This window comes from Poecile atricapillus, chromosome 3 (genome assembly GCF_030490865.1).
Source record: "Poecile atricapillus isolate bPoeAtr1 chromosome 3, bPoeAtr1.hap1, whole genome shotgun sequence".
Taxonomy (NCBI): domain Eukaryota; kingdom Metazoa; phylum Chordata; class Aves; order Passeriformes; family Paridae; genus Poecile; species Poecile atricapillus.
Window position 1 is genome coordinate 97,241,610 of NC_081251.1, and position 15,995 is coordinate 97,257,604.

Here is a 15,995-nt window from a genome sequence, read left to right on the forward strand (position 1 = left end):
ACTTGCCGTGAAGAGCCACCATGGTTTTCATGCTCCTTTGAACTAATGTGTTTTCAAATCATTCTTTAGCTTCTATTCCAAGAAACTGCTGAGGCGTTCCTAGTCTGTTTTGATCCTTAAGAAATGCAGACATTGACCCTGTAGTTGCTATCCATATTCATTATCGCAGTCATGGTGTTGTATGATGCAATTTGTGGAACTCTTTCACTGAATGTGATCTCTGTCTGGAGTCTGCGTTAGTTTTGGATTCTTCTGAATCATAAATGGTCAGAACATCTTTTTCTAATATTTAGTTGGATATCATTTGGTTAGTCTGAAACATATTCTTTTATATTTTTTTGTTTCTTCATGTGCATATAAGTGTGTCTGTTTGTATTTCTGTGTATTTCTCTAGAGAATTTTGTATCAAACATTTATGTGTGCCCAAAAAAGCAGAAAGTAAAGTAGCTTGCCAATGTAAAGCAAATTTTGGGGGGTATTATTGTAAAAATTTAAAAGAAAATAGGTGAAACTTCAGGTGGAGACAAAGAGTTGAAATTAATTGAGCAAAACCTGTCATTAAAATAAGAGGCATTAAGCAATCTGTTGTTGAGCTGGGGTGTAGTTCATTGTCTTGGTGATACCACGGACCTGCTGGAGGTGTGTGTCCCTACCCCTGTCACTCGGGTACCTCTGATGCACAACTGTCCTGCACCACGGTTCTGTTATCATGGTGTCTCCTCCAGGGTGTGAGAAAGCTCACCAAGGAAAAAGGAATCAGGAACTCAACTGTGGCAATGTCTGTCCAAAAGCCAGTTCTCTGCAGATGAATCTCGGGCAGGTGGTGGCACTCAGAGTGATTGATATTTGTAGTATTTCAGGGAAAGACGTTTATCTTTCCTTTTGGAAAATCCAACTGGATCGATCTAGCTGTTTTATTTGGACACAGGAAAGCCAGTCTAGCCTTGTAAACTTGAACACTCAGCTATGAATAGCACAGACAAGAGCTGAGTGCCCACTATGATACTAACTTCTGCCCTTTCCTCGTGTGTTAACCTGTCACAAGGAGGGGCCATGCCATCAAATGACATTTTTGTGCCTGTAGTGCCCATTGTTACCTTGTGTAATGCAAAAAGGAGTCCATACCTGCAACAGCCCTTGCAGTGAACCATACCCTTGCCCATCCTCCTTATTCCCAACTCTCCCAATTCTCTTCCATCTCAGACACTAGGAGGTTAAAATATTAAAGCTGCATATATTGTAACAAAAAAAACCTTAATCCTTTTTCAATCTGTATATGATTTTACTCCAGACAAGGCAGTTTTCCAGATTTACATAAACCAACATTTGAAATGGAATGGTTTTAAGACTCAGAAAACTGTCTCAGATATCTTTCTATGTTAACTTGAAATTATTCAGAAAAACAATCTCTTTTCTTCATATTTTCTTTTCCTCCTTATTTTTCCTTCTTTTTTTGTTTCCTCTTTTTTTATTTTTCTTGCTTTTCTGGCAATAAATTTTTTAATTTTTTTTTATTATTTTATTGTATCACTGTTCAGGAGTGATCTGGGGAGGGGGGGAGCTCTCACTTGCTCAAAAAGGCCATTGTTTACTCACTCTTACTGTGCTTGGACCAGTAGAGATTGGAGGCCACAGTTTAGGTCAGACTGGAAGGAGGTGGGTTTGTGTAAAAAGTAGACTGTTGGAATAAAAAAAATTTAGTTATCAGTTCTAGACTATTTCCAGCATTGGATAAAAAAAAAAAAATTCAAGTTGGAACAAAAGGGTCTGAGAAGCACCTGAGGGTCTTCCCACACCTTGCTACTAGTCAGAGGTCCTTGCATGAACATCTGTGATGAATATGGGTGCCTTTTCAGATTCAAAGGCATTTTGTTTGTTTCAGCTTCAGATTTTGAAAGGCATTTTGGTACAAGGCTTCTGAGGATTAGGTTAGCAAGGCATAACTTTCTGCCTCAGTGTCAAGCTGTAGCCTATATGTAAATTAGTCAAATTATACCATTCAGAGCTTGTGCCTGTTGGGTTGGCCAGCCCCTGCATTCCCATGGGAGAGAAGCTGGGAATGCTGTCTCTTTCTGACTTGTGCTGACACAAAGTATCTAATCCATACAGGTAATTAGTAGAAGCAAATGTTAAATTCAGAAGAGCTCTTCCAGCCCTAGGGGGTCCTGCAGTTCTGAACAGAGCACTTGGAAGTTAGCATTAGTCAAGACTGAGCCTGTGTGGACGCAGCCCTAGGTTAGAAGGTGAGAAATGCTTGGAGTTTATCCTTGCCAAGCTGTGCTGAATGGTGCCAATCAATAAGGCTTGATTATAAAGAGAATTTGAACCTAGTTGTTGCTTCATGACTGTTCTTACTCTTCAATATCACCAGGCTGTCAGTACTATTCTGTAAACTCAATTTTGGAATGACAGAAATCTGCCCATGTTGGTCCTTGCTGTTGTGCAGTTCATAATGTGACAGGCAAGGATCCTGTATGACAAAGTATGACAAACTGGCTATTATCTTCTTTCTCTTGTCTTTAATTTGTGAAGGATAATAGCAAAAATGTAAGTGTATATTCCAGATGGAAAGGTCTTTTTGAGATGCTGCTCTTTTCAGGGACTCTTAAAAAGGCATGTAGCACTCCCATCTTCTCTTAGTGGCATTTCGTAGAAGGCATTTCTTAGGGAACATTTCTCTTGACTATAGTTTAGATTTTTAAGAGGTTTGTACAGTCATGGCATTCAGTATCTTTATTTGAAATTAATAAAGCCAGTCAAATACTGTTTGGCACTAGGCAACAAGGTACATGTGAGACACCAAGAAGGGACTCTGCTGAGCTCTAGATGCTGCACATTCCAGACCTGTTGCCTTGCAAGTGTAATATTTACAGAATTTCATTTCAGCTGGAGATGAAGAGCAAGCCTGTGAAAGAGAAGGGAGTTGAGGGGATTTTAAGCTTGTGGAAGAAAAGCTTGACTGAACTGGTACAGCCAAATTCTCCCTGGGTAATTGACTTACATGAGGACATGTGAAGAACAGTCACTCATGGGCAGTTTGTTCACGCTAAGATCAACGTGCGCCGCAGTAAGAGGAAAACAAGAAAAAGAAGGAAGGAAAAAAGAAAGGCTCACTCTAGCTGTGAATGAAAAGCACCAAGTTTTTGTGTTAGCAAACATGAGTGGATTCTTGGAAGGGCACAAGTGTGGTTCAAACACTTCTTCTCCTCTGCATAATTTAATTGATTTCCAGATGGTTTTATTAACTCAGAGGACTTCTGTAGAGGGGGGTCATGGTCCATGGTGCTTGAAATCTAGTTTAGAAACAGAATTAGTAAATGAGGAAAGCTGAAAAACTGGAAGCCATAGATGTTTTTAATGGGTGCAAATAGTAAAATCCAAAGCCTGAGTATGAGTGAGGCAGCTTTGCAAAATCGCCTTGATATTGCATGTTTTGTTCCCAAAGGAGTGCTGCTGGAGAATTATTTCAGATTTTTGTCTACCAAACTAAGTATCAAGGAGAAATTGGATCTAGTTCAGTTTGCACTTTATTGGATTATGCCTTCATGGTATTGTAGCTGAAAAAAAAAAAAAGGCTGTGATTCCAAATATGATGTGTAACAATTGTGCAAATTCCTTAATCCTGTTTTCTATTCATTTATGTAGTAATTAAAACCATAAACCTGGAAACCATTTTCACAGGCAACTTTCATTTGCAGAGACCTATTTAATTTCCTATGGTTTATGGCTGTATATTCAATTTTACTCTCTTCCTCTTCTGGAAGAGGGTGAAACCTGATGGTGTTGCCTTCATTATCAGTCTGTGCCTTGGCTTGGTTTCTTACAAGTTGTTCCGAACATGACAGTGTAATTTTGGGGGGAAGGAGGTTTATTTCGTTTTGTTCTCCTTAGAGAGCTCCACAAAATGCACTAATGAAAGAATAATCATAAGCTTAAAAGAGGAAGGAAAGTTTTAAGGGACTAATTGAAGAGGGAAAATGCCTGAGTGGTTTAAAGGAATGAAATGATGGGAGAGCTCCAAGCGAGATGAGGCAGCAAAAGTAAAAGAGCTACCACCAACTGTGATGAATGACAGATGTGCACCTAAAAACTGTGGTGGTGGGGCTGCATAAGTACACAGATAGAAGGAGGAAAAAGAGAGAAAAAGAGTTCACAGTTTCAAAGGTACATTGCCTTACATGCAGTAACCTGCAGCCATGGGTAATGGGCAGGACTTGGTGCTCCAGACCTCTGGCAGTGGGACACTACTCTTTCCAGGTGCATCTTAAAAGGAAAAGTAACTTAGGAAAACTTGGTTTATGGTATACTCTTACTCAGTGGTCATCCATGACTGAGCAAAGATTGCTGTCCTGATGGGTTCTGTGGGATGCACTGTTTAAATTAATCTCTGTGCAAGGGGCCTGCCTTGACCAACTTCTGTCAGTTGAAATTGTACTCTCTTCCCATGGTAAAACAAAAAAAACAAAGAAAAAAAAAAAAAAAAAGGAGGTGGGGAGACTGGATGACTCTATCTAGCCTGGAATGTAATCCAGGCTGAGAGGGGCCTGGAGAGTGTTAGTAGGAGGTGACTGTCCACAGGCCAGTTTGAGAAGAGTGGAATGAGCAATCTCTGCAGGAGGTTGATGCTCATTTTCATCTTTCTCACCAGGAGTGTGAACTTCAAGGCCACTAACAGCATAGGCAGGAAAGCTGTTACCTACTCCTGCTCCTGCTCAGAGGAGGCCTCTCTTAAACACAGGTTGGGTAGGTTGGGGAAACAGCAACAAAAAACACATTCCAAGTGTGAGCTGCATGGAGGATTTGGTCCTGTAGACTCTCCTCAGTCTGAGGAGCATCATGAGGACTAGGTTCAACCTGTGTACCCTTGCTGCTATGGGCTCTGAGGCAGGAAATCCTTTAAGCATGTGGCAGCATAAAAAGCCCACAGAATGACTTTGAGAGGACTTTGTTCAAAGGGAAGCCAGTGCTGTGCTTTTTCTCTGAAGGAGAGTGGTAGGCTTCTTGCCCTGTTACTGTGCTAAATATTCAGAGTGGTTTTACCACTTATATCACATACATTGAATTCCAGCTGATTGAATCGCCCTGCACATGTATAAGAGAAGGAATAAAACGTTGGACTTGAGGACCAGAGAAGTGATATTTGAATTATTCTGTGCTAAGGTAGAGAGGCACATAAACACAGCAGCTTAAACTGAATTGTGAAATAGCCTGAGAATGTATTTTTGCTGCCATTTCCTTGATTTCAACACCACTGAGTTTGTCATGTATGACGGCTTTGTGGTTGTTGTGACACTGTTGGAGAAAATTGGATTTAGGGAAAGGTTTCTTAGTTCTTTAAATAATTCAGAATGGTTTCCAGTTCTGTTTTTTTCTCTCCAGTGCAGCTTGGTTCTGCAGTGCTACATTTTTTGTAAAGCATATTTCTGTATAGTTGCATTGCCCTGGCATAATATAAACCTTAGGACATACCCAAGAGATTTCCAGCCATCCTTGTGGATTTCGTAACAAAGCTTGTGATTAGAAGCCCTTCTATGCAGAAGATTAAAATGGAGATGGAAGGCAGCTCAAGTCATCCAGCACTAAAGGCACAGGTCAGAGCCTGTGAGGAGCGTGTTTGCTGTCAGAATGCAGCAGCCTGATTTTACAGACAGAGACAGACGATGGGTAACCACAGCTCGCCTTAAAGGAAGTACTGAGTCCATCTCCTTAGAGAATTCAGTCTTGTAAACCCTGGTTTCTAGCACTGAGAGGATATGCTTGTGCTTCTGTCCAAGGATCAGGCTTAAACACTGATCCTCCTCACTGGAGCTGCTTTCAGGGGTCCCCAAAAGACCACCCCAGTCCCCAGGTCTGGGGGCACCTGAGCGGGCTGGCCCTGTAGGACCAATGTTCCGTGGCTCTTGTGAGCATCCTGACCCTCAGGGCTGGTTGACTTCTCTGCCTTGGGTGCTGCTGAGGGAGTGCAGCTTCCTTACTTTGCCATGGATGGCAGGTCCCCCCAGGGCAGCAGGATGCTGCTGCCTTGGCCTCGTGCCTGTGGAAACCCTGGAGCTGAGAGGAGAGAGAGATGCAGAGTGTGCAGAGCCACGTGCAGGCATGCCAAGCTCCTCTTGCAGACTGACAGGGAAGATAGATTTATAACAGAAGTAATTTTTTGTGTGAATCTGTGGGATTCAATAAAAATATGTCTGAACAAAGGATATTTTTTAAAATGTACTTCATTAGTAAAATGGCACTCTGGTAACATGGTGAAGCCAGTTTGAATCCTGCTAGCTGGGGATGTGAGTGCAAGTGCAATTCATCAGACGGCTGCCAGGAAGAGGAAGGATTTTAAAAGAATAATAAATATATATAGACTTTCTCAAACACACACACGTAAATCTAATCTTACACCTAATCTGCCATTGAGAAGGTAAAATGTTTTTCTTAGATAAAAATTATTTAAGGTGATTTGGGTATGGGGGGGGAGATTGGAGCATTGATGGCTGCTTAGGTGGTTTCAGGCACTGCAGTCAGCATCCCAAGGTCTTTGTAAAGCAATGGGATACACACCAGTGCAGCTGGGCTTGTGATCATGTCTGCTTCTTCAGCCTGCCAGAGGAGAGGTGTCTTTTTACAGAAGGTATCACTTCAGTAGCATGCAAGCAGAAGGAGATTGGGAAATGGAGGAGAAAAAAGGTCTTTGTTACAGGGAAGACTGTTGGTCAGTCTTGTGAACAGCAGAAAGTTGGTTTGCTCTGTTTTCACTCGCTGAGGTCACTGCAGCCATAAAACCTCAGCTGAGCTGTGCCAGCAAGTCAAGTCTTACTCTGCCTGTGAAAAAGGTTTGTGTTCCCTAGTGAGCTTTTTCTTCTTGCCCCACCTTTTTTTTTTCTCTTTCTTTCTCATTTTTTTTTTTTTTAAGATGAGATAGGCAATTGTACTTGCTATTCTTCCTTATGATTCCTAGCTGAAAGAGGAGCAGCCTTTCATGGAGAGAGATGAAAGACACTAGGACTATTTTTCTTACATTCCAATGTAAGTAGAATAGCGAAGTACATACCTGAGACATTTCCAAACACAACACACATCTATTTACATATTTGATTTCAGTGGTGATACATGATAACCTGGGATTTCATTCAAAGGATCCTGATGGGGATTTGAAAGGAGTTCTTCTTCCCTGAATGTTCACAAAATAACTGCTGAAAGCTGAAGGGCCTTTTGTTAGCAGATAAATTCACAGAGAGGCTGGAGACAGTTTCCTTGTGCTGAAAACCTTCTCTGTGCGTGCAGTTGTGGGGGTGAATTCCTGGCTCTTTTGAAAGTGTTGGGAATGTTTGGTCAGTGGGACCAAAACTTTACTCAGGTTTTGGAGAGGCTGTGGCATCTTTATAACACGTTCTAATGCCTGTTGACAGCCACAGCAGCTTTCCTGTTGGCTTGTCGTGCACCTTCCCTGCAGAAAAGGATCAGCTTCTCTTGGGAATGCATGGTCATGGGATTCTTGTGCTGGCATCCAGTGCAGGAGTGAGGGACACATCTGAAGATGTGTTTTTCTCTCTCACTATTAAAATTGCAGTGTTGCATGCACAGCAGTAAGATTAGAGGGGGTTTATGTGTGAGAGAGCGAGCAGTTGTGTTGTACCTTTACCCCTTATGTTTTAACCTGAAGCCAGATTAAGACTTCTTTGTTGAGAAACAAAGATAGCAGTAGGGTTTTGTGTTTACATTCCCTCTCTGGCTGCTTTGTATGACAGGTGATGTGTAAAGAGGACTTTGAGGAGAATTGAGGTCAGACCTTTCAGACTTCCTAAAATGCCTGGAGATTTATATATGGGATAGACGGTCTGGAATGGAAGATTCAGCATTTGCTGCTCTCCAAGTCCCTAGAGATTAAGTTACCCCAATTAAACATTGCTCAAATGGCTCAAAATTTAGACCAGAGAACAGTTCTCATGTCAGTGTTGCTTGCATTACCCAGCCCCTGTATTTCAGCATGGACAAGGGAAAACAAGCCAACAGCCCAGAAAGGTTTGAGGGCAGGCAGAGAGAGGAGGGTCTGGTGAGATCACATGGTGGAATTTCTCTTCAGGAAATTCACATTCATAAAGGCAGGGCAGAAAGTGACTGTTGAACACGGTGCAGGTGCTGTCATATGAGGTTCTGGTTTACCCATTTCCATCTACTCCAGCTTTTGCAAATAGGGAAAAGAAACATCAGGTGAGGGGCAGTACTATGTGTGCTGCTTTGTCTCCAGAGGGTCTGTCCCCTAGGAGGGATTCCATGCTCCTTTTTGAGAAATAGGAGTATTTGGGAGTGGTCACACCAAGTATACCTGGGTTGGAGTTCTTGTTTTGTGTTCCTGAAAGTTTCCCCTATCATCTTAGCCAGAGGTTTCAGTGATTTCAACAAGCTTTTGAGTCTCCTCCATCTTCAGAAGTTTGTATCAGTGGTTGATTTGAGAGGCTTGGTGTTTATTCAGATTCTTCTAGAAGTTAATGCTCAGAGAGTTTTGTTTTATAGCGGAAGTGGTCTTCTGGGCAGCCTTTGCTTTTGCAGAAGAAAAGTGCCCTTTCCTAAAGGAATTCACCCAACAGAACACATTCTCAGAACAGGAGACTCTGTAAAGGACCAGGATTGTGTCCTGTCTCAGGACTGCTCTGTGGGGGTAAGATAGTTACCAGCTTTTGCAATCTCTGTGCTGTTTTACCTTACCATAGATCTGAAGATGTTAACTCATACATGCAGTCTGTAGTCCTTTGATCCAGGTGTCTTCCTGTGTATTCCACAGATGTTACCTTTTTGCTCCAGACACCCCACATAAACAGCTGATTTCCTCCAAAGTAAATTATGTAGCTTGTCTGGAAGGACTATGTATGTTTTCCTCAAGTGTTTTTCTGCCATTGCTGAAATACAATGGGATTTTCTAATCTTCTGTGCAATGAGCAGTGATGGGGAACAGGTTTTTTTCTGTGGCAGGTTGCACCCACCTGAAATCTCTGTCCCCTTGCAGCAGAAGTGTGTGAGGCAGCAGTGCCTCCCTGTCCTTCACAGGACCCTGGAGACTTTATCTGATGCTTTTGGTCATCTCTGATAAAGCAGAATGCTCCTGCAGCTTTTCTCTTTGGTAATTAATTTGACTCTCCTTTGCCTTTTGGGGGATGGAAGATCTGGGAACCTCTTTCAAAAGGGGTCCATTTAGGGCATATGCTGTAGCCCAGACTCCTGGTGTTGCACCTCACAGGAGGTGAGCAAACACATGTGATGTTGGTCTGGGTTTTTATTTTCTTATGGAACCCATAAGAGAGGGAGGAGAGAAGAAGCCACCACTGACTGTTCAGGATAGATACTTCTTCCTTCTTTCTGGCTGGTGTGGGTAGTATGGATTTTTTCATGCTAAATGCTGTTTTGGACTGAGTGTACAAAGACTAGTAGCTTGAAAATAATTATGAAAGGGTGGCAGACAGAGAAGGTCCAGTGGAAAAAAAGGATCTAAATGAGGGCTTTCTGGCTGATAAGATTTACTTAAATCAGACAATTCAGTGATAAAGTGAAATTACAGCTCTTCTTACAGTGGTCTGCATACCAAATTAACATCCAAAGCAGTCAGTTTCAGCTACAGCATTTAAATGCAGTTAATACAGCTGAGGTTAAACTTGCAAGATGATTTGACCCAGGCCAAGGAGAACAACTACAAAAAACAAAATGAAACTAAAAAAAACCAACAAAAATAAAATATTAAAATGTGTTGAATTGTTACAGCCTTAAAATAGTAGTTGCAGCTTTTTTTAGGCAAGATTTGTTGCCCACAAGACTCGCATCCAGTTCCAATGTGCTAATAGGGATGAAGTGACAGAAATTAAGGGAGCATGTAATAGGATGCCCTTCTCTTTGCATCTTTATGGTGACCCACAAAGCCAGGACTTAAACCCTTTTTGTACAAGAATCCTATGCAGCAGCTTTGCTACACCACTAACAATCACTTGAGTTTATTTTGCTACTTGTGTTAGTGAGAACTTTAAACCTAAACTTAAACTTAATCCTGTGACTCTCCAGGAGATAATTACAATGTCTCAGAATCCTTACTGTGCCAGTTGCATTTTGACCCAAAGACGACTGCAGGGTGTTTTTCACCATTACGGAATTTGAAAGTACAAAAGAAAATTATGCAAAGGTGTTGTCAGAGTTCATCAGACTCCAGAGCAATAGGAGTACCTTGAGAGAGTGAATTATTTGGGTAACTGGAAACTTGACTACCAGATCTGTTTGTTGTTGAAGTCATTGCTTTGGCCAGTCAGCTTTTGATTCAGGCTTGGTGAAGCAATGAGAAGTAGCAGCAGAACCAGAAGGCTCTTGTCAGATTTTAAGGAAGGAACACATAATTTCATAAACTGTCCTCCAAAAATTTCCTCTTTGCTTCATTGTGCCAGTTTTTCAATCTGGATTGTCCTGGGGTTGTTTACTTTTCATATATTGTCATAGATCTTACATGTGTTTCAGAAGAGAAATAGCAAGTGGCTTGACAGTGAAAAATATGTCACAAAATCTGGTAATTAGGTAGTTACTCTTTCTCAACCTGCTGTGTTCCCAGTGGGTTTTTCTCTGACTTTCAGTGCACAGTCTCTCCTCAGTAGCAAATGGCCGATGACAGATAAAGGTAATACCTCAGAGGCAACTTTGTAGATAAAAACTGGAGTACTGGAGTAAGTCTGTCACACTACTTTTGTACTGTCTGACTTTGAAACCTTGCTGCCAGAGCCCAGAAGCAATGCCTGAGGAAGAATGGCACGAGTGTTCTGTCCAAGATCAGCTAATGGATGTGCTCATAGCTTAATGTCATAGTGGGACAGAGTTTCAGAGCTAACGGGAAGGTGATGTATGACTGATTTACCCTTGAGGGCTTGTCCCAGTTCCTGGATATGACCTGTGGCTTCCATTATTTGGTCTTCTTTGATTGCAGAGAGGCAGTTTCCAGCGGGATTTTGCAGTCACATCAGGGTCAGAAGGGGTGAGCAGAGTGATTATTTTGGGCTTTGGGAGCCCAGATGCATTTAACAAGCTTCTAATTTCTTGGAGAAACTTTCCCTGGAAAAGAGGAGAGGATTTGTGACCCAAGTGTGCCTGACAGGAAGGATGGGATCCTGCTGGAAAGATGTGTCGTCACAGCTGACAAGATATTCATCCTTCCAGCACATGCTGCTTCACTTACCGTGTCTGCATGTCTTTGGAGGCAGCCTGACCCAGCTCCTGGCAGGGACCCCAGCACTGAGCAGGGAGAGAAATTCACACAGAGGGAGGAACGATGTCACGTTACGCTGCTTGTTAGGAAAAAAAAACCATAGAATTTGCTATCAGTGAGCTGAAATCTAAACAGCCTAAATGGTCCTAATAGTTAGAGAGGTTAGGGAAGCTTGCCAGAGCGTGGAAAGCATAACAACTGCATTTAATAACAATCAAGCTACTCTTATAAATATTTGCATGTGCTGCTTCAAAGCCTACTACACGGTCATTCATGTACTGCAGTTAGAAAGATGAGGAGGGGAAAAAAAGAGAGCGAGAAGAAAAGGGCACTCCGTGTTTTGTAGCTGCCATAATAAAGAATGGGCAGAGCACCAGAAAGAAAAGAAAAAGGAAAAGAAACCCTCCAAAGTTTAATAAACACAAAAGAGAATAAAAATAAATCTTTGGATCATTTATTACGAGCCCTTGATGGAAGGATTAGATTGAAGCTCTCAGCCTTTCCAGTGTGGGTGTATGTGTGAAGGCGGCCTGTCTGGCCTCTTCCAACGAGAAAAGAAAAGTTGTTTACATTTCCTAACTTGGGCTGTTCATGTAATTGATTTCTTTTTGTTTCAATAGCAGAAATGAAAATTCAGAGGGGGGAAAAAAAGCCTCATTTGGATACAATTGAATTTAAGTCTTTTTCCTTGCCAGAATGAAAGCTCAAGTCTCAGAAGAGCTGTGTCAAACAGAGTGTTTTGTTTCTCCTGAAATGTCAGTACATGCAGTACTTGTGAGGAAAGCTGTGGAAATGCAGGGCTTAGTTCATCAAACACAACTGCGCAAGGCAGAAGTGTCATCCTTTTATGCAGGTTATTCCTGATTTGGGGAATATCTTCAGCATGAAACAAACTTCCTATCCCCACTTTCAGTTTCAGGGTGCTTGACTACACCTTGCTCTGCTCCCAGGTGCTCCTGGGGGCCTGTGTGCTGTTTTGGATGGTTGGTCAGAGAATGTGTTGAGTCTCTCCCATTTGCAATGTTCCAACGTGGAGCAACACTGAGGACTGTGTTGGGATGGGTCTCCTGCACCCCTCCCACTGGTGCTTTTCTGCTGTGTCAGAGCATGGCTGCTTTCTGTCCAGGTTGCTGGCACAGAAGCCTGGAGGATGCTGGACACTGGACACTGGAAAAAGACAGTAAGTGGCACAGAAACCACAGTGTTCTTATGTACTTAATCACTCACATACCAGAGTACATTTTAACCTGGCAGTTTGGACTGTCCTGTGTAAAGCAGCTGATGAAGTTTCAGCTTGTTCAAGACAGAAAAAAAAAAAACAAAATAAAAGAGTAAACTTGTGGTGCTCAGTGTCTAGCAGCCTGAAGGGAGGAGGAGGATGGATGCTGCTTTCACCTTCTCCAACAGTGTTGTGTAACTCATCTCAACTTTGATGATTGTGATTATCACAGCTGGAAGTCTTCAGGTTTTTTTGAGGGTTGATTTAATGAGTAATTTAAAAAATATAAAAATGGAACCTTTCATTGTATTTACTATTCTCTCTCCCACCAAAACAAAAGAAATCTGTGTTTTCCTAGCTACAGGAAACATATTGATTTAATTCCACTCATTAATGATAATAGTTCAAAGAATACTTCAGAAGTCCAGTCTGCAGCAGGGTAGACTACCTTGGTCAGAGCCATCCTGGTGTCTACGGGAGTCATGGGGCCAAAACCAGAGGGGAGTGCAGAGATATCCAACTGAATCTGAATTGATTCAACTGTCAGGTTTAGGTGGAGTCACAAAGAGAGATAAATTGCAGCATCTGATATTACTTAAAGGCTAATCCAAAACCTTGTAGACTCCACAGGGTTCTTACTGTTCCTTTAAAGAGAGTTGCAAGTCTCATTTGTCAGTCTTCATGTTGATTAATTTTCACATAAACCCCAATTGTGCAGTCAGCCATTTCTTCTTTTTTTCATCTGTCCATGAATAATGCCTTTTCCTCAGTTGACTTCCTGTGGATACTGTCATGAATGATAGAGTAAAGAAATCAAATGTCTTATGTGAGGTTTTGCATATAAAGATGTAAAACTATCTTACAAGAGAGATGAAACTTCTGTAAGACAAGAATTTGTGCTTACTCATAGAGGGTGTCCCATGCCTGCCTTCCAGTGGAAGGTAAATACTTGTTTGCAGTGTATACAAATGCACATATGCAAACACAAAAAGAAGCACACTGAAAGAATATTTATTCTCTGTTTTCCTTATATATGAAAGAGAGAAAAAATGCAAATGCAGGAATGGCTCAGGAATATCCACTCAGATACATATTTAGAGATTTGTGATATACAGTATCTAAAACAAACTGGAAAGAAGGCCTGCAAATATAGCACAAGAAAGTTCTAGGAATAAGAAGCTAAATATAATCCAAACTGACAGTTAAATAGGGCTTTTCAATCTAAAATAAAGTCAAGATGGACAGGGTTTGTCTGTGCCAGGGCAAGTGAATGGCTGCTAGTTTGGCTTGTCCACAGTGAACAAAATGCTAGGTTGATGCCTCAAACAAATGACAGGGAAGGACAACTTACAACTCATCCTGGAAGCATCAATCTTATATATACATATTATTATGCCAAATTATATTCCTAGTAGGATTAGGTTTGGCTGAAGAGCAAGTAGTAGTCTCGGAGTTTCCTACAGCAGGAAAAATAAACTGAAGATACTATTTCTCTCTTAAAGGAGGATGTAATCTCTGAACCAAGTAGCTTTTATAAGAATTTGCAAAATGTATCAAGATCATAGTTGCAAACAGTTAAGCATTTCTCAGAAGCCCTTCCTCTGGTGTTTTGAGAGAGTCTAGCACTGATGTGTTGCTGATGGGAGAGAGGAGCAGCTTTGGTGTAGGAGTAATTTGCATCTGTTTGCCTTTGAGTTCTCACTGTGAGATTGCACCAGTTTCCTGTCAAAAAGCATGGTAGCCAAGAATAGTGATTATGATGCCTGGGGGGTTATTTTCAAGCACTGCAGATGTGAAAATCTGAGAACCTTTTTTTTTTTAATTGTTTTTTTTAATTAAATGGAATCATAAGGAAGTCTGGAGCTTCCTGTTCATAGTTGTACCTGTTTGATCATACAGAGGGTCTGCTTTGGGAAGTAGTCTTTCAGAGGATTTTTTTTGAAGTGTTTTGAGAACTTGTCATCTCTCACTTATAATGAATCCACAGTTGAGGCTGAGATTATTTCTTTATCATCAAAGATTTTCTCATAGCTACATTTATTAAGTAGTCAGTTTGAACTTAAAGAGCTACAACAAGTGAGTTATTAAATGTGTAACTGTGAGAACACCTGTGCTTCCTCAGCTGAAAATGCCTCCCCAGCCCCCAATTTTCCTTTTTCCTTTTTATTTAATTTATCCACTTCAGTTTTCCCACTTTAAGAGAAGAAGAAACCGTTTCCTCAATTCGAACAGAGATTTTCATCAGGCCTTAAAGTAATTTCATCTCCTCTCTGAGGTGTGTGAGCTTGTCTCCTTCCACTCCCTTCCCCTGTCTCCTCTGCAAGGAGTTTGGGTGTCAGGCAGGAGTGCTGCAGGCAAATCTTTCCTGGTGCTGCTGCTCTTGACAGTGTGGAAGATGATGACTGAACCCCTTAGGGTTACCTGGTTTGTGCAAAACTGCCTTGCTGCTTACCCTTAGTTAGGGTTTACCACTGGGAAGGAGAAATCTTGTTTTGAAACCTAAACTGAGATATCTAACACTGCTGTTGAAGACTTGAGACCATTTTTCTGGGTTTTTTTTCTGCTTTCCCCCAATATATAGTAAGGGGTGGTTATGTTTATGGCTTTTACTTCTTCCAAGTGGTCAAAATTCATGTAATCCGGTTTATAGTGTCTACTGTCTGCTTGCCTTTTCCCTTCGTTTTTTCCTTCCTCTTCTCTACCAGCCCACATCACTATAATCAGAATGACTATTTTGTTCCAAAAATATCCTTTAATAACTAGGTATGGAATAACATCTGAAGCTGTCTAATTCATGCTCCATATTCTGGGGGGAGGTGGGTTTCAGAGAACGTATAGATCAGATGAGCTGCTGTTACTTGTTGTCTTAGCAGATCCCTGTGAACTCTCTGTAAGCCTGAAGGCATTTACCATGTACCAACTGCTATGGTTTTTTCTCAGTTCATAAGTATTCAGGATTTTCCACCAGTAGGTTGAAAGAGGGGAGGTTTAAATGCATGACCTGAAATAGAGTTGAAAGTAGTTGTTAATCTCTATTAATATGGCAGTCTTATAAAAAACACATGGGGTAGATTTTCTTAATTTTTATTAAATTGTTAATAGTACTAAATTGACCAGTGGAAACTGAACCGTGCTTCAGGTATTTCCCTGACTGAGGCTGTCTTGTATTAAAATGTTTGAAGGAGCAACGTATTTTATCATCAAGAAAAGTAATAAAATCCCACTGCTTTCTTGCAGACGCCATCCCGCCGAACTATTACAGCCTCTACTTCCGAATCGTCAGGTTTGACGTCTCAGCGATGGAAAAGAACGCCTCCAACTTGGTGAAGGCTGAGTTCAGGGTCTTCCGCCTGCAGAACTCCAAGGCCCGCGTCTCGGAGCAGCGGATAGAGCTGTACCAGGTATGGAGGCACCTCACACGCCTCAGCTCCCCACCTTGCTGCTGCAAACCCGTCTAGCGGGCAGAACAAACCGTGGGGAGAAGCAGTTGAGTTCCCTCTCTCCAAAACAGCCTCTTATTGCAGTGCCTTCCCTGGAAAGGACTTCACTCAAAAC

General features: G+C 41.6%; 1 protein-coding gene across 1 annotated transcript in view; it reads left to right on the top strand.

Annotated features, from left to right (window-relative positions):
* TGFB2 (transforming growth factor beta 2) overlaps window positions 1-15,995 on the top strand; it is a 60,567-nt gene that overhangs the window by 21,774 nt on the left and 22,798 nt on the right. The window contains exon 2 of the mRNA XM_058835532.1: window positions 15,678-15,841. Coding sequence (XP_058691515.1) covers window positions 15,678-15,841 — 164 coding nt within the window. The remainder of the gene's footprint in view (window positions 1-15,677; window positions 15,842-15,995) is intronic.